At 45.6% G+C, this 19,172-nt stretch overlaps 1 protein-coding gene across 1 annotated transcript in view; it reads right to left on the bottom strand.

The window, feature by feature from the left end:
• arfgef3 (ARFGEF family member 3) overlaps positions 1–19,172 on the bottom strand; it is an 87,239-nt gene that overhangs the window by 30,581 nt on the left and 37,486 nt on the right. Inside the window, exons 13-24 of the mRNA XM_056292082.1 lie at positions 18,789–18,921; positions 17,265–17,839; positions 14,993–15,345; positions 13,245–13,411; positions 12,103–12,268; positions 11,691–11,798; positions 10,442–10,657; positions 8,531–8,641; positions 7,213–7,342; positions 6,665–6,979; positions 3,486–3,619; positions 1,626–1,771 (exon numbers count right to left, since the gene is read on the bottom strand). Coding sequence (XP_056148057.1) covers positions 1,626–1,771; positions 3,486–3,619; positions 6,665–6,979; positions 7,213–7,342; positions 8,531–8,641; positions 10,442–10,657; positions 11,691–11,798; positions 12,103–12,268; positions 13,245–13,411; positions 14,993–15,345; positions 17,265–17,839; positions 18,789–18,921 — 2,554 coding nt within the window. The remainder of the gene's footprint in view (positions 1–1,625; positions 1,772–3,485; positions 3,620–6,664; positions 6,980–7,212; positions 7,343–8,530; positions 8,642–10,441; positions 10,658–11,690; positions 11,799–12,102; positions 12,269–13,244; positions 13,412–14,992; positions 15,346–17,264; positions 17,840–18,788; positions 18,922–19,172) is intronic.

Raw genomic sequence — 19,172 nt, 5'->3', positions numbered from 1 at the left:
CGCTCGCATAGCTCTGATCTGCTTGCCTTCAGGGCTTTTTGCCAGAAAGCTCCCGGCCTTGGAGGCTATGGTGGGAAAACCTAAGAAGCGTCCAAGAAAAAAAATGAAACTCTGCTTTCAGAGGAAGGATTAAAAAAAAAGAAGAAGAAAGAAATCGATCAACACTGGTGTAGCCTTTCCTCATTGGAGAGCGCTGAAAGAAGAGAAGTACTACTCTCACTGCCAGAAGGGGGAGACAAAACTTCCGCACTGCAGGTTTAAGCTCGATACGCATTATATCTAGATTCAATACCTTTTTACATTGTAAACATTGTCCCACAAAAGCCTGCTGTTTGTGCTGCATTTTGACTGCTTGCATGTGGTCACCCTTGTCCAGAAATAAGGGTGTTTTCATATCAGGTACGATTGCTTCGTACCATGCCCAAGTATACCCCCCCCACTCCATCACCGCTCAGCTTTCACATTAGTAATGTTGTTTGGTACCCGAGTACACTTGCATATTTACACACAGCGCATGCTGCATGCATATGCAGATTTCGGAGGAGACAGGGGGCGTTGTACTACCTAGTTTGATGCATGTTCCTTGACGTTGACCAATAGGATGACAGAGGTCTCTCTGGTGCACATATGATTTTGAATAACCTAACGGTGGCACAGTGGTTAGCGCTGTCACCTCACAGCTCACAAAAAGGTCCTAGGTTCAAACTCCCGGGGTTGTCCAACCTTGGGGGGGGGGGGTCATCCCAGGTCCTTTCTGTGTGAGGTTTGCATGTTCTCCCCGTGTCTGCGTGAGTTTTCTCCGGGTGTTCCGGTTTTCCCCACCATCAAAAAGACATGCATGTTAGCTTAGTACTCCTGTCTGTGTCCCTGACTGAGGCATGGCAAGACGAACTGGAGTTGGTCCCCAGGCACTGCATGGCGGCTGCCCACTGCTCCTAGCTACACAGCTAGGATGGGTTAAACAAAGAGGAAGAATTTCCCCACGGGGATCAATAAAGTAATAAATATATAAATATATAAATTTGGCGAAGAGAAAGAGGGATGCTGCTGTTGATGCTGCCAGGAACAACAAAACCGAGGAAAGGTTCGTTGAACAGTGGCAACAATACCCCTGCCTTTTTAACGCCTCCTTACGGGAGTACCATGACGAGTCAAAAAGATAAATGTTGGCAAGAAATAATGGAGGCACTTCAACAACCCGATGAGTAGCTGGTTAAGCTATGCTAGGCTATCATTCCCCAGTAGCACTAGCTGCAGCAGCGTCCCTGCTTCTTGGGATGCTGCTGCAGCTACAGTAGCATGTGGTTAATTCCCAGATATTCAGTTGACTATTTGATGTGATCGGCACAGCCAAGTCTGTGTCTAGTAGAATAAAGAAGTGCTTCTGTAGCTATGCTTTACAATTTCTTGACCCTCTTCCCCGATGACCTATGAACTTGCACAAGGTCATGAAAAGCAGCATACAATGATTGGTCGGGGTTGTAGTGTTGCCAGTCTCTCGGCCAAGACACGGCAAGAAATTATGGCTAACCTATGATTGCCTAATCTGTCATGGTGATCATTGGGAAAGACAAAAATAGCCTGTAGTCAGATCCCGGCATTAGAGAGTGGCTGCAGTTCCCAACCTCCACCAGGTGTGGAGCCACAATGCTCCAGGCCCTCATCATATGGAGCAGAGGTCGGCTCCGGTTCCTGACGATCCGCAGCATGGCCTCCCCGAGGCGGAACAGGTGGAGCGCGCTACGTTTCTCCAAGGTCGATTTAGCCTCACCTAGTGAGACAGACAGACAAACAGTTAGGAAACCAGAGAGAAGGACACACAGACAGAGAGAGAGACAGATGGATATCAAGAGGCGGACAAATTAACTGATGGAGAGAAAAAAATAAACAAATGGTCAAACAGACAGACATTGAGAGGAGGACAAATGAACACTGAGAGAAAACAAGGGCAAAGGTATAGACAGAGACAAAGGCAGAGAGATAGATAGACTTTTTTTTAGCCACATGACCAAGGCCGGTGGAATTTGTTTTCGGTACAATATGTAAAAACTCTGCAGCACAATACTTCTTCTTCTTCCAGCTTCTTCCCTGTTTTTCAGGGGTTGCCACAGCAGATTTTATAGTTTCCATCAGTACCATGTGAGGGCACAGCACCAATGGCGGTTGTTGTTAACCCGGGCCTCGACCGATCCGGTATGGTCTTGTCAAAATTGGCAAAATTTTACATCGGCTGTCCTTCCTGACACAACCACTAACCCTATGGATGGGGGGCACGGGTAAAGCGCTGGATGCCGTCCCAGTAATCATGGACTTGCGCCCATGCCTGTCACCTATCTGCAGCACAATACACACATGGAAAATGGACAACAGCAGACACTCCACATGTTATCACGAAAGAATACAGTGATACAGAACATATTACACACAACCACCTACAGTAGGTGAATGGTATGTATGCACATGTATGCCACTGGACAGAGAGGTCGACAGACAGAAAAGACAAAGGTAAAGACAGATAGAAAGACAGATGGATGAACAAACAGACAGTCATCAACAGGAATGTAGACATAAATAGTGAGAAAGTCAGATAGAGAGATGGCCAGACAGAAATACAAACAGAGACACACACAGGCAGGGAGGAGGGCAGAAGAGACAAAAGGACACAATAATCCTGATGAATATTTGGCCTCAATTTACTCATATCTTTTTTCTTAAGTTTATGGTGTTTAAATGTTTCCTTTTTGTATCCAGCAATATCATCAAAATATAAACATCTACATATATCTGTGTATCTGTATGTGTGTGCATTATCTGTACAAGTGAATGCATTTGTGCATTTCTTTGTGTTTGTATATGTGTGCCTTTTTGTGTATATTTCTATGTCTGTCATTTTGTCTGTGTATTTTTTTCTTTTTGTTGATTTTTCTCCCTTTTTCTCCCCAATTATTCTTGGTCAATTACCCCACTCTTCCCAGCTGTCCCAGTCACTGCTCCACCCCGTGCCGATCCGGGGAGGGCTGCAGACTACTACATGCCTCCTCTGATACATGTGGAGTCGCCAGCCGGTTCTTTTCACCTGACAGTGAGGAGTTTCGCCAGTTCCCCCTCCCCCCTGAACAGGTGCGACCCGACCGACCAGAGGAGGCGCTAGTGCGGTGACCAGGACACATATCTGGCTTCTCACCCGCAGACATGGCCAGTTGTGCCTGTAGGGACACCCTACCAAGCTGGAGGTAACACGGGGATTCGAACCAGAGAGCCCCGTGTTGGTAGGTAATGGAATAGACTGCTACGCTACCCAGATGCCCCGTTGTCTGTGTATTTGTCTTTGTCTAATTATTGTGTATCTATATGTCTTTTAATGTTTTTACTAGAGAGAAAGAGAGAGAGAGAGAGAGAGAGAGAGAGAGAGAGAGAGAGAGAGAGAGAGAGAGAGAGAGAGAGAGAGAGAGAGAGAGCAAGAGAGGGATATTTTATGTATCTACCTGGCATAGCCAGAGAGTAGTCTCCAGTTTCTGTGACAGAGTCAAACAGCTGAGATTGAGACGCCTTCCTCAGTTGCTGCAGGAAACCAACCAACCCTACCAGGTTCAGCTTGGAGGATGCCTCCTCAAACAATCTGATTGGACAAATCCACAGACACACACACACACACACCACAAGAAATACACACACACACACACACACACACACACACACACACACACACACACACTGTTCATCACAGCATCAGAAACGCATCAGAAATTTGAAGTGATGGGTTGATCATTGTGAAACATGGACATAGCACAAAAGACAACATTTTGAAATACATATGTGAATCCAGACACACAACGCCAGACACACAACTTGCGTTGTGTGTCTATATATCAAACATTTAGATTTCTATGTATATAAATAACATTGGTTGGAGAAAAGGCAAATTAAGTGACATGAATGTGATGATGTGATTCAGAATGAGGTTCGAGGGTTCAAGACTGCCATGAAAAAAATATGGTTGTGGGCAGAACAGATGCTCACATCTCTTATCTCTGCAAAATGTGGCTGTACTTGATTCAAAATGTAAATATATGAATATATTGTCAAATATATAGGCAAAAACCATGCCTGGATAAATCCACATAAAAATACAGTGAGTCGACATTCCCAGGCCACAGAATAATAGACAGCATACGATGGGAAAACTGTATCTCAGAAGAGAGCGGCACCGCCCTTTAAGTAGTGGGGGTTTTTTAAAGCCATGCCAAGCTCTGTATTTACTATGAGCTGGCACTTGACCTGCCAATCTGCTCCAAAGAGGGACCTAAAAGCAGGACACTGGTTACGCAACTGATGATCCATGGAATAAACACACAAACTAACTCCATACTTAATACAGCAATATGTTTGCTTGCGTATGTGCTTGTGTTTGCATGTGTTTATGTGTGTAGATCTGCGTGTGAGTTGAGCCTTAGAGTCAACATTAATGATAAAGTACACACACACACACACACACACACACGCACACTGGTTATAATCGTCATTTTGCTTACATGAGAGCGAGCTTGTTAAGTGGGTGGGGGACAAGTAGAAGCAAAACAAGCCTGTTTCCAATGCGGTCTTGAATTACCAGTGACGCTCTGCTGCCCTCTAGTGGTATTTTAGATGAGCGAAGATTTGGCCTAAAATATCAACCCATCTATGTATTTTTCCGATAGCCATAAAATCACTAAGTCAAAACTACAGTCTTCGATACTGTCATGTTTGTTTCGAAATCCTAGACAAATGTTCAAAATTAAATAGTCATTGGCAACTTTGTGTCGACACTTTTCACACCATGCTGAGCGAGCATTTGGACGGTTTAGAGACAAAGCAAGAGAGGCCAGATTGAGATAGTTTGGACATTTGTGGAGGAGAGATGCTGGGTATATTGGGAGAAGGATGCTGAATATGGAGTTGCCAGGGAAGAGGAAAAGAGGAAGGCCAAAGAGGAGGTTTATGGATGTGGTGAGGGAGGACATGCAGGTGGCTGGTGTGACAGAGGAGGATGTAGACGACGGGAAGAAATGGAAATGGATGATCCGCTGTGGCGACCCCTAACGGGAGCAGCCAATAGTAATAGGGACTGGTCTGTGGCTGAAGGAGCTTGGTCTGCTGCAGCCTGTGGGAACAAGGACCACGGTCCTGACCGGAGCTGCGCCTGAAGAGGACACACCGAGGGCGGCCTGACAGGATGCGGTAGTGGGGCAGGCTAAGCTAACTGCTAGCCCATGCAGACCGGCAGTTCCGACAGTCATCCTGGCTGGCGTTCATCCTCCTGGACAGTGATTTTTTTTTGTTGTTGTTTAGTTTAGATATATGTGTTAGTTTGGATATATGTGTTCTTGTAGTTCTTGAATATGTGTTTTTGTCTTTGTGTTGCACTGCTGTGGGCTGGGGGAAACAGTTTCGCTTCATTTCATGTTGGCAAGTGCATGAAATACAATGACCAAGGGTTTCTGATTCTGACCATAAAAATAAAAAAATAAAATAAAAAAGAGGCTGAAACGTACTTTTAGTTGTTGATGTTGTACCAACAGTTGGTAAAGGTCTTCTACCTGCTTGGTCTGCCATATCTGCTTGTTTGCCACAACTTTGCTTCTTCTTCAGATACACTGCTATCTACCTTATCTCTTTTTATTTGGTTGGTTTTCAATCAATCCATCAATCAATCAATAAATAGAACAAGTGAGAAACCGATCGCTGCCCTTTTTCTTCTTCTTTTGGCTTTTTCCCTGTTTCTCAGGGGTCACCACATCGGATTTTATAGTTTCCATCAGTACCCTGTGAGGGCACAGCACCAATGGTGGCTGTTGTCGACCCCAGCCTCGACTGATCCGGTATGACCTTGTCAATCCGCATAATGATTCTGGCAAAATTTTACATCGGCTGTCCTTCCTGACACAACCACTAACCCTATGGGTGGGGGCACAGGTAAAGTGCTGGATGCCATCCCAGTATTCATGGACGTGCACCCATGCCTGTCGCCTGATCGCCGCCCTACAAATTATAAATAATTCTAGATCACGTCAAAAATTAAAGAAGCAATGTCTTATTTAGTGCAAAGAGCATAACATACATACATATAACCTTCCATGATTTCCTCATCTTCAGGCAACACACAAACTCTTCATCTGATTATATGCTTCATAATATTCTAATAATATTCTTATGACTTTTAAAATATTGTAAGGGTTTTACAAGAGCTGTGTGTGTCTATTAAGGTTTAATAATTTATCGTGTAAACTTTGATTTATCATTAAGAACTACCTGTATGCAAAACTAGGATGGTGAGGGATGGAGGAACATTGATTTGGAAATATGACTCTTCGGTTCCTCTTTCTGTCAAACTTTTAAGGTGTGCTTTAAAAACTCAGTGCCAGTTGGGGACTGGCTTTGCTCAGAGGTATACAATGAAAGAGTCTTTCCGTTCGTCAGTCCTTCCCCCGGTAATTAGGCAAAGACAGGCAAAAACTTTAAGAGACACAATTTAAGAGACACACATTCACATACATGCATGAACACCCACACACACGCACTCACATTCACACAACTGTATGCGCATACATGCGCACAGAACTACTTGACTTGACACTCAAACCACACACTAACTTGCACAAACAGACACTCAAGAGTCCCTGTTTACCTGTCAGCCTGCGTGGACAGCGTGCATACAGCCTTTGCTGCGCTTGTGCCCGACATCATACTGCTGCTCTTCAGCTCTAACCCCCTCCCTCCCCTGCTGCTCTCCATCAGCAGCTCCTGGATGGACAGGGGCTGGATGACCGGGTGGCTCAGGCCCAGCTCCAACGCATCAGGGCTGGGCTCACAGCTCATCTCATGGCCCAGGTCTATGGGCGGGGCCTGCTGGCTTTGCTGGGTGATGGTGGTTACGTTGGGGGGCTGGGAGGAGCTGTCGCTGAAGTGGGTGTGCTCCAGAGAGCTAACATACTCGCTCACCCTGGCAGAGAGAGAGATGAACAACTGAATAATTTCTTCACTATTGAGTGATGATGGCATTTTGAGTCCTTCAAGTATGCAGATTTTTTTAAAAAAAATTTATGTGGGAAAAGTGAACAGGACTTTTGGATTAAGTTTGCAAATCACTCCATGCTGCCATTTCAGATGACACACGGGGCAGCCATTACTTGATTAAATATCTACTATATATAAAAAACATACTTGCTTGTGTACCTAAAAATGTGTGGCCAGCAGTCATAGTTGTGACTTGCCATCTCCAACCCGACATTGAGGATAGCATCCATACAGAGGACATGAGCTGTGTGGAGGCGCACTGCTTGGGGACGACTGATCAACTGCTTGACTGGAGAGGAAATACACACACACGCACAAACACAAACACACAAACACAGATTTACCAATGCCCATGCAAAAAATACAAACAAAACAATAAGGGTATTATGGTCTTCACACTAGAGCAGAAACAGTTTGTATATGACTGAGCTGGCAGTATGGGCTGTTTACAAACTTTGTGTATGTGATTTAGAGACATGAAGACATCAGGAGAAACACCGGATCTACATTTTAAATCTGTTGGAAAAATTGTGTGCATATTTTGTCAGATTTGATCAAATACTAAAGTTATGTTAGAAAAAATAGTAGGCAGTGCAAGTACTGTGTGTGGGCATGACAGCCAGCACAGGACGAGCCAACGATCACATCCAATGAAACAGCTTTTTTTTTTCTACATTCATTGGTATTTAGTTGAATTAATAATAATTTCATAATAATTATTACAAAGTTGCTTCAAAGTCCAAATTTGAAAGTTGTTCTAGTTACAATTGTATCCAGCCAATTACCCCACTCTTCCGAGCCAGCCCGATCGCGGCTCCACCCCCTCTGCCGATCCAGGGAGGGCTGCAGACTACCACATGCCTCCTCCGATACATGTGGAGTCGTCAGCTGCTTCTTTTCACCTGACAGTGAGGAGTTTCTCCGGGGGGACATGGTGCGTGGGAGGATCACACCATTCCCTCCAGTTCCCCCTCCCCCTCGAACAGGCGCCCCCGACTGATCAGAGGAGGCGCTAGTGCAGCTTCCCACCCCCGGACACGGCCAATTGTGTCTGTAGGGACGCCCTACCAAGCCAGAGGTAACACAGGGATTCGAACTGGTGATCCCTGTGTTGGTAGGCAACGGAATAGACCGCCACGCCATCTGGATGCCCCTTGTTACAACAGTGTTGACTGCTTATCTGGCAGCCCAGATTTAAAACAAGATGCTTAGAATTGAAAAGAATGCAAAAGAACAGGATGAAATTAGCAAGATAAAGATATTGATCAATGTCAGCAATTAACTGCAGTTAAAAATTTGGAGGAGGCCCTGTTTTAAGTATCTCTTGTGGGTCTTCATTCTTTATGATGTAAGCATGTCTATATAGAAACCTGCATTACTGTTTCATATCCCTAAATGTTAATATTCTACTGTAGCTGCATATGGTAAGTGGGCATAAATAAAAATGATTAGTAAATTTGTATATGTGCGTATGTACCTTGTGTAATGGCGTCTCCTGTCTCACCCACCTCCCTCTCCTCCTTCTCCTCTTGGACACATGAGGCTGCAGCCATCTGGGCCAGAGCTGATGCACAGTTAGCAGCCACGCCTGAAAAAACCCAAATGATCACTGCCCAAAAAAAAGAACTGGGACGTGAACAATAAAGGTGCTAAGTCTAAGGTCTTTGTATGAAAAGTCAAAATTCACCCTGAAGAAAAACAGTTTTTACATGACTGCAACATACACTGACCAGCTAAAACTTTTAAACCACTGACAGGTGAAGTGAATAACACTTATTATCTCATTACAACCCACAGAAGAGCTACTGTAGCTCAAATTACTGAAAAAGAGGGCGACCGCATAGCGTAGTGGTCTATTACGTTGCCTAACAACACGGGTATCGCCAGTTCGAATCCCCGCGTCACTTCCGGCTTGGTCGGGCTTCCCTACAGACACAATTGGCCGTGTCTGCGGGTGGGAAGCCGGATGTGGGTATGTGTCCTGGTCACTGCACTAGCACCCCCTCTTGTCAGTCGGGGCGCCTGTTCAGAGGGAGGGGGAACTGGGGGGAATATCAAGATCCTCCCATGCGCTATGTTCCCCTGGTGAAACTCCTCACTGTCAGGTGAAAAGAAGCGGGTGGCAACTCCACATGTATCGGAGGAGGCATGTGGTAGTCTGCAGCCCTCCTTGGATCGGCAGAGGGGGTGGAGCAGGGACCAGGATGGCTCGGAAGAGTGGGGTAATTGGACGGGTACAATTGGGGAGGAAAAGGTGGGAGGGGGGACAAAAACAACAACAAAAAAAGTTAATGCTCGCTATGTCAGACAGGTGTCAGAACGTACAGAACATCACAGCTTGCTGTGTATGGAGCTGTGTAGCAGCAGACCGGTCAGAGTGCCCATGATGACCCCTGTCCACCACCGAAAGCACCTACATTGGTCACGTGAGCATCAGAACTGGACCATGGAGCAATGGAAGAAGGTGGCCTGGGCTGATGAATCATGTTTTCTCTTAAATCATGTGGACAGCCAGGTGTGGGTGCATTGTTCACCCGGGGAAGAGATGGCACCAGGATGCACTATGGGAAGAAGGCAAGCTGGTGGAGGCAGTGTGATGCTCTGGGCAATGTTGTGCTAGGAAACCTTGGATCCTAGCATTCATGTGGATGGTACTTTGACACGTACCACCTACCTAAACATTGTTACAGACCAGGTACACCCCTTCATGGTAACAGTATTCCCTGATGACAGTGTCCTCTTTCAGCAGGATAATGTGCCCCGTCACACTGCACACATTGTTCAGGAATGGTTTGAGGAACATGGCAAAGAATTCAAGGTATTGCCTTGGCCTCCAAATTCCCCAGATCTCAATCTGACTGAGCATCTGTGGGATGTGCTGGAAATACAAGTCTGAGCCATGGAGGCCCCACTTCGCAACTTACAGGACTTAAAGGATCTGCTGCTGACATCTTGCTGCCAGATACCAGAGGACACCTTCACAAGTCAGGTGGAGTCCATGTCTCAATGGGTCAGAGCTGTTTTGGCGGCACGAGGGGGACCTACACAATATTAGGCAGGTGGTTTTAATGTTTTGGCTGATCGGTGTATGTATGTGTGTGTTTTTTTTTTGAATACTTCAGTACTTCCGCTGGGAGAAAGATGGGAAGATAACTGTTTTGAACTATTGCCTTGAACATCTCAATGGGAATTAGCAGACTTAAACTGCCTTGAAAAGATATCTGAAAAGACAGTCCCTGGATTCTGAAGAACTGTGCTTTAAATAAATTTTGCAAAAATCCAGACTGCTTTTCCCAATGTCTCCTTCCATTAGTGTGCCTGAAACTTGGCACGTGACAAAAACTTATATCCTCTATGTGTATATTCCGGACCTGGCGGTGAAACCTACCTAGGCCACAGCTGAGGGCAGCAGCCTTGCGTAGGCCATCCAAGCTCAGACAGATAGTGTCTCTCTCCCTCTGGCTCTGCTCTTTGATGCCCTCCGCCCCCAAGATGAAGGCCAGGCCCTTAGAGCTTCCAGCCATGCGGCCCGTAAGTGGGGTCGACAGTATATCAATCAGGTTCTTCCACACCCCGGTCAGGATAAAGCGGGAGAACATGGCTCCTGAAAGTTACACACACAGACAGACAGGCAGACAGACCGAGAGATAAATACACACACAGACACATACACATGCTTTGTGTAACTGGCTCCATACCTTTACTCCCTAGAAAAATCATCCAAAATCAGACACAACCCTTCTCATTCACTTTATAGTCTTTTAGCATGACCTTTTTCAACCAAATTTTTCAAAATGTAAGAGACATTTGTTGATACACATTTACAAGGCTGAATATCAGTATTTACAACTTGCTGGAGAGATTAAGACATTTTAAAGTTACAGTCCGACAGTTATAGCTGTCAGTTATACAATCAGCTATAGCAGAGGAAACCTGACATGAGCTGTGACAACATAAACAAGTATCTGTTACAGTTGTGTATACACATAATGTTGGATTTATGTACGCTGCTTGGGTTGGAGTCTATGAGCCATTTCCGAGTTCGCTATCTGTCTGGATTTGATAAGCAAAATGTATCTCGTACTGAATTTTTTTCACCACAAATGTGAAGTTCATCGCTGAGGCAAGTGGAAGGTCATTTCGTGTTTACCGTTTTGTGGATGCAATGCAGCATGCGATGATGCCATGCGGGTACACCCACGCAGCACGCCGAGTCAGCCGCACTAAAATACTTTTGATGTTAACGCCGAATTGTACCTATAACCTGTAAAGTAAATGGATTGCTCACACTGCTCGCAGTTCAGTTTTGCTGGTCCAGCAAACCACACCTCACTCTCTGATTAAGTCCCTGCTTCTCTCACCAGACCCCCCCCCCCAATAAAACCGTGGGCAAACCGCTCACAACTCACAAGGTCAGAACACTACCGCTACATGTTCAGAGCAAAAAGACTGAGAGTCAGACAAAGACAATGACTGGTACTGGTAAAGAGATTCATTTGTAATGTTACGTATGGTAACACAGTAAGAACAAGGATAATTGTACAGACCATCTATCATTCAATCAATTATTGAATCAATTATTCACTAACTCCTTCCAGTGTAATGCTGAAGACTTGAGAGGCCAGTAAGTAACTGACCTGCCATGACAGTGTCACTGCTGGGCTTATCGCAGCTTAACGCTGGGCGGCCAGAAGCCTTCCTGATCATTTGGCCTCCAATAGCACTGCTCCCCAGGCCATCGATGTCTACAGGCAAGAGAGGGCAGGAGAGAGGGAGTGAGAAAGATAAAGAGAATAAAAAAAGAACCAGAGGAAAAAGGGAAAGAGAAAAAAAAATAGAGACAGAATCAGGAAGGATGAGAGAGAGAGAAAGAGAGAGAGGGAGAGAAGGTGGGAAATGGCAGGGAAAGTGATATAAATAAAGGAGAGAGAGGAGTAATAAAGACAAGAGGGGGAGACCAAAAAGTGGTCAATGAGTATCTTTGTTGTGTGTTTTTATAAGAGTGTGTGTGTGTTGTGTGTATATATGTATATGTCAGTCAGTATCTACCTAGTAACATGGTAATAAGTGGCAAGGAGTTGTCCTGCGGCGAGCCCCAGTAGCCGGCCTCTCCCAGCAAGTTCCTATCCAGAACCTGATGATACAACTCCTCAATCCAGGCCTGGGACAAAACCACCAGAACCCCACTGCTCTGGATCAGCCGCACAAACTCCTTCTGCAGAGACAAACACACATATACGACACAAAGATCTCTACTCTATTCTATTCACCAACTCATCTTGCAGAGCCAGGGATTCCACATAGTGGGACTTTAAGTCAAATATTTTACAACTAGGCAGAATATTTAATGTAAATCAAGGGTTTGGAAAAATATGGAGGTCTTGCCTTGATTATTTCTTAGGGGACAAGTTAACCTAAGGAGCAGCCTTAAGCCCCAAATGCACAATGAAATCTAACTCCAGATCAATAAATGATTGATGAGCAAACCCTTTTCCCCAATTACCTTTATAACATGTACATGAACTCAGAGCCTCGACCCTCTAAAAGCTGGCTTAGAAAGTTTAGTCAGCGATGCTGCCTGTGAAACGGGCCACTGGATTCATGGCGGCAGAGCACGACGTCGTCTATGGTGTCTGGCACAAGGAATATTACATCATATCCTGTGCAGTGGTTCATGTTTTCTACTTGTGTCGAGCAGGTGTAGGGGAAATTTCCCCGGCCACATTGTTGCTTGTCTGTTGTTTAATTAAAGTGATAAAAGTTATAAATAAAGTTGTGAAAGTGTGGGGCATGGTTAAGAAGCCGGCTGCAGACTGAGGACACAGGATAGTGGTTACAGCTGCGACCAGTTAGATTATCATCCATCCATCCATTATGCAAGCCGCTTTATTGGAATCCGGGTCGCGGGGATGCTGGAGCCTATCCCAGCAGTCATTGGGCTAGATTATTATTAGATTATCATTTGCAAACCTATTTCCATGTCTGCTTGCAGTGAGACCGGAGACAGATGTCTGACTAGGATGCAAGTAGACACAGAGACTCAACAGAGTCCTTGAAAAGGACTTATGTGGAAAGAGAGAACATTTTGCTTGGCATTTAACAAAATGCCAAGGTAATTGCAACACATAAGCATTTCTTTGGTCGTATATCCATCCAGTAATATTCTCTGTGCTATAGTCTACTCTGCTCACCAGGCTGAGAATGGGGGCCAGTGTGCGGCGGCGGTAGTAGTCACAACAGCAGAGTTTAAGGTTGAGGAGCAGGGCGTAGTAGGAGACCAAGTACAGACCATCTGCATTCATCAGAGCCTGACAACTCAGACTCTCACTGGCCTCCAAACCCGGGGAACAGATGCCTCCTGGAGAAAGACGGAGAGAGACACAGAAGAAAGAGAGAAGAGTGGAGTGAAGAGGAGATGAAGTGAAGGCATAAATTGGTCGGGGGAAGACAGAGAGGTCTTGGTCTTGGAAATAATTCTCAATTTGCTAAACCTGGATTTCACATATGTGCCTATTTGTTTATGGATCTTCAGAGCATTACAAAAGAAAGCACATCAAGATTCTTAACAGGGAGGGGAAGGGAAACGGTAACAGGAAGGTGAGGAAGCTGAGGAAAGTGCATGAGGGAGTTTTTATTCTAATTTGCAATAGCTATAGAGTTCTTTTACATTCAATAGGGATTTTAATGATCATTTTCTAGCTGTGGTTAACAGTCTCCCTTAGTGAATATCCTTCATTCTTCTGACTTGAGTCCTTGCACACACACACAAACACATCACACACATACTTATGTCCTGTAGGGCGCTTTGTGGTCGTCCTTCAGTTAGAAGAGCTCTCACGATAAACATTAAGTAATTCTGAGAGGACTGAACGAACTGTTTGAAAATGATCTCCGCCAAATAATCCCATGTTGCTCGCTCACTCTCCTTGTCCTTTTTCGCCTTTGTAGCCACCTTCCTTTTCCCTTCATCTCTCTCGTCCTTCATTACTCAGAACATGAATCAGAACATAATCTCAGCCTCATCGTCTGCCCCGCGTGGCCCTTCCATCACAACTCAATCTGCCCCTTTCACTCTCACCTCTATCACCTGCTACCCAACCTTCATTCTCACTCTCTCTCCCAATTAGAGTTGTGGTTCTCGAATATGGACTCAGTCTTGAGTCCTGTCTCGATTTCACACCTCGTAGGTCTCGGTCTTGTCCCTGGCTTCACAGTATAATGACTAGGACTTGACTCGGTCTTGAACAGATTAGATTGAAGTAATTTTTCAAGCCCGGCCAAGTACAAGGCTCTAATTTACTTTTTTCCAAAGAAATGTTAAAATAAAAATAGAAAAAGATCAATAAAGTGCAATCTAATCTAATTTGTTTTTTGTTTAATATCATTGATTGTCTCTGAAACATTGAGAAATTAGAATTTGAAACATTCCTTTCTTGGCAGAGGAAAAAAAAAATCCAAAATAATAATACAGTGTAGTGAAATTTGGACATTTACTAAGATAGTTGACTACTCCAGTTACAGTTATTGTGTTTAATTGATCTTCCATTGTACTGGTGTTAGTCTTTATGCAAGTTTTGACCCTAATTGGATTGCCACCTTAAAGTCTTGGACTTGACTCAACTCTCCTCCCTAAAGACTAGGTCTTGCCTTTGTCTCTCACCTTGGGTGGTCTTGACTACAACACTACTCCCTGTCACACTTCATCCACTCAGTCTTGACTCTTTTTCCCCTATCCAGCCTCTCTCTCCCTCTCTCAGTAGCTTTTCTCACTCTTTCACCTCTTACTCTTCTTCTCTCCTTCTCTCTCCCCCCATTATCCACCCCTAAATCACACCTCCCTCTACTCATTAACCCCCTTTTCTCGCTGGCCCTCCACCTCACCGGCCTCGCTTTCTACACCCTACTGTAAGTTACCCCCTACTCTCTCTCTCTCACTTACCAGCCTGCAGTCCGGAGCAGAAGGTGGAGGAGAAATTTTGCAGTGACACATCCACCTCTGTGGCACTGGGCATTCCCAACAGCCGGGGGAGCAGCGCCACCAGTGATTGGACAAACAGCTTGGCACTCTGCTGGTCTGCTTCTTGGTTGCGTAGGAGTTTGAGTGACAGGGCCGCGGTGCGAAGCGTGCGGTGACCAGGGCAGTCTCTGGGCGTCTGCTGCTCCTCATCGGCCAAGGAGCCATTGTCTGACCCAATGTCGGACACATCAGAACGCCCCGAGTCTTTCTCTGCAGCCATGGAGTACTGGTCACATGAGTCAAACTCTGTCCGTGATAAGTCCTGTTCCTCCACGCTGTCAAAGAGATGAGCCAAGAACAGATATGCAGACACAGAGACAGACAGACAGAATGACAGACAAAGGGATAGACACAGACAAAAAGAATGAGAAAAAGACAGTATAAAAGACAGAGACAGACAGACAGGATGACAGACAGATAAATACTCAATTTATGCCGAGGAGGATCACAGATACTAGCCTCGTACAACTAGCCCAAAGCTTGCTGACTCAATTTTTTTCACAGCGATATATAGTCTATACATTGAGAATCGTTTGAGCCCGGCAGCTGGAAGAAGAGACAAATGAGCAAACTATGGGGAGGGTTTAGATAATAATGACCAGTAAACAGTGCCTTATTTGGAAAACAAGAACAATGGTTGCACTGCTCACTGGTCAACATCATCTAAAGTTCGCTGATTGACCTGGTTCAAAAGCTGTGTTTCAACTCATCCGGCAACAGCTTCTCCAAATTTATATATATGGATGCTGGAGCCAATCCCAGCAGTCATTGGGCGGCAGGTGGGGAGACACCCTGGACAGGCTGGCAGGCCATCACATAGGACCGTCTCTCTCACTCACACACACACACACACACACACACACACACACACACACACACACACACACACACACACACACACACACACCTAGGGACAATTTAGTGTGGCCGATTCACCTGACCTGCATGTCTTTGGACTGTGGGGAGGAAACCCACGCAGACACAGGGAGAACATGCAAACTCCACACAGAGGACGACCCGGGACGACCCCCAAGGTTGGACTACCCCGGGGCTCAAACCCAGGACCTTCATGCTGTGAGGCGACCATGCTAACCACTGCACCACTGCGCCACCTTGTGTATATATATATATGTGTGTGTGTGTATGTGTGCGTGTGTGTGTGTATAGTGTGTGTGTGTGTACATACACACAGAGTGTTGTGATGCGTCTAGTGCAGCAGTGTGTAGTTGGAGGGAAGGTGCACGTGTTCTTCCAACCCGCTTGTGTCCTTCCTGCCCTTAGCTTGCTGCCGCTGGCTAGCCTTTGTGGCGAATAGGGAAGCATCCTAGCGTGTAAGCCTTCCCTTGCCAGTACATAGCCTCTCCTTCACCAAGACTCCTGCCAGGCCTCCCCGTGGCCACACATGGTAACTGGGGTCTTGCGGCCCCAGGCTAACTTGGCAGGGGATCTCGGGGGAGCAGCAGTGGGCCCCAGAGATATGGTGTGCAGGCCCACCCTGGTGGGCACACCCTGGCACCTATCAACCACTGCCACGCTGCCTTGTGGGTGAGTCTGGAAGACATAAGGCTAAGGGAGCTTACCCCAACAGAAAAGCAAGCTGTGGCGGCATGCTTCGAGGCGGTTTCCAAAAAACTGGATTTCCGGCAGCCCCCTGCAGTTGTGTAGAGGTGCCGGTCGTCTAGGGATCCCCCTTGCCATCGGAACCATCTCCTCTACAATCAAGTCATGTGGCGTTGGGAGAAGCGCACCCCCCATGCCACTTTAAAAACCATCTCTGCGCAGGTATCTTCTGCTATCTGAGTCCTCAAAGGACCCACAAATAGAAGAAGATGGTCATCATCGGGCACGATGGACAACCAGCAAGTGCGTGTATGTATATATATTTCTTGAGGCAGTTTACATCTTTTGCTCCATATGAGTTCATGACTCATCATGTTAATCCAGTTTTCCACTTTCCTAACTTTCTCCTTCTACTCTGTAGCTAGTTAGCAAACTAAAAGAAACACTGACAATGACCCACTGTTAAACCATGTTGCATTGCACTCACATGTTCCTCATTTTGCGCTTGCCTGCAACCAAAATGTTTGCTTGGTTTTGAATAAAGTAAAACAAGCAAATCAATGGAATTTAACAATGTCATCAGTTCTGGTTTTAACATAAAAAAGAGTTATACGTTAAAATGCCCAAACTGTACCTAAAGTTGCTCTCACTGTAGCGTGATCCTGCTCCATGGTGTGATCTGCTCCTGGACTCCACAGACAGGAAGTTGGTGATATCAGGGTAGACGAGGGCGTGACTTCTCTGGACCACATCAGGAGGAACCACACTTCCTCTCTCTCCCACTACCCCTCCTGCTCTCTCCAAATCTCCACCTCCCACAGGCTTCACTGTGCCTCCCTCCAACCCTTGGGGGTCTCCCACTTTAGCCTCACTCCCTACAGGGACCCCGCGAGAAGAAGGGGAGGGGAGACGTTCCTCCGCACACTCCTCGGGGGTGGTGTGGCCCACACTCGGGCCAAGCTCCTCCACCTCCAGCTCCAGCGTTGTCTGGCCTGTTTCTGTGGTGATGCTGATGCTGATGTCGGGGCTGCGCTCGGTGGCAGCAGCCATATTAGAGGAGGAAGATGCAGAGCTGGGGTCCCATGGAGCGTGCTCAGATGATAGGACGTGTCTCTGCCACCGGAAGTCAGCCTCGTTGATCTCCATCGACTCGCGGGTCGACTCTGCCCCCTCTTTTAGATCTTCCAGTCGCCTTAGAAGCAAGCAAGCCTACGAACAAAGCAATTTAAAAAAATTACTGTTGTAATTTGCAAAGCACTTTTTTCTCTTTTATAGGTGTAGTTATAAGTTAAAGCTGCAGTAGGTAACGTTGAACATTCCAATGCAAAACGTTCCGCCTCTCTCTCTGCTGCCTCGTATCACTCCACTAAGCCCCTCCCACCAAATGACCTCAGCATCGTTCTTCAACCCCTTACACTCTGTACAACCAGGAAATGTCAAAGCCAGACTCGTGAAACTTGACTCATAGTCAATAATCTATCCATGTAAAAAAATTTGTTTTTTTTTCAGTGAATCTCTTAGTTACACTAATATTGTTCATGTGAAGCAGCCATTGTTGATCTTTAGGGCAAGGGTTACAACCACAAGAAAGGACCGGCGGGGCAGGACGGACGCGAATTGATCGCATACATGCGCATCTGCATTTGTAGAAAAGCCAATAGGAACGCCCTCTCTCTGAAATGACCTGTGATTGGCTAAAATCTTCCATCCTGGGCTAGATTTTCTAAAGCCTGAATACAAAACCAAGAGGAAATGCAGAAGTCTAGCTTTCTCTCAGACCACTTGAATGACAATATGCTGAAAGGTTGTTACGGAATTTTTGCCTAATGACGGCAAAATAAATAAATAAATAAATAAACAAATAAATAAATAAATGTCCCTGCCCCAGCTTTAATATACATAAATGTATAAGTTAATTTCACTGGCTGAGTAGAATTACGTATTAAACACTTGTTAAGGTTCTGCAGGCTTTTATTTGCAAAGTAAGGATGTAAAATATATTCAGTACTTCAATATTCCTAATTACAGAGCATGTATCAAAGTCTAGAAACTCAAACCACCTAACTAGAATCGCTAACCCTTTCTTAGGTCTTCATGATCTAGTGGATGTGAATGGATAAAAGCTTACACAACATGGCAGGTGCCAGAGCCGCCATACCTGCTCAGGTTGGAGCCCCCGTCCCTGGGAGAGTTCATCCAATGCTCCGAGGAGAGCACAAGCACACGACACGGAGGAGAAACAAGCCTCAATCCCTCCCTTCACACATGCTTCTGTCATACCATCCATCACCCTGAACACAGACACACACGGATAGACAGACAGACACGTAAAAAAACAAACAAAAAAAGACACACACAAAGTCATGCATGCACATGCAATCAGTTTTCTATGCATCATTCAAATACATTCAAATTAAGAGAAGATTAAAACATTACTGTGTTTCACATAGTTAAACTACTTTTGGGACTTAACAGAACAAATAGAAAAAGAATGGATCGATGAAGCCGCGGCATACCATACCACACATGGCTCATGTCAAGT

This window comes from Lampris incognitus, chromosome 13 (genome assembly GCF_029633865.1).
Source record: "Lampris incognitus isolate fLamInc1 chromosome 13, fLamInc1.hap2, whole genome shotgun sequence".
NCBI lineage: Eukaryota > Metazoa > Chordata > Actinopteri > Lampriformes > Lampridae > Lampris > Lampris incognitus.
The sequence above is the reverse complement of the archived record's forward strand: the minus strand, read 5'-3'. Positions and strand labels throughout refer to the sequence as shown.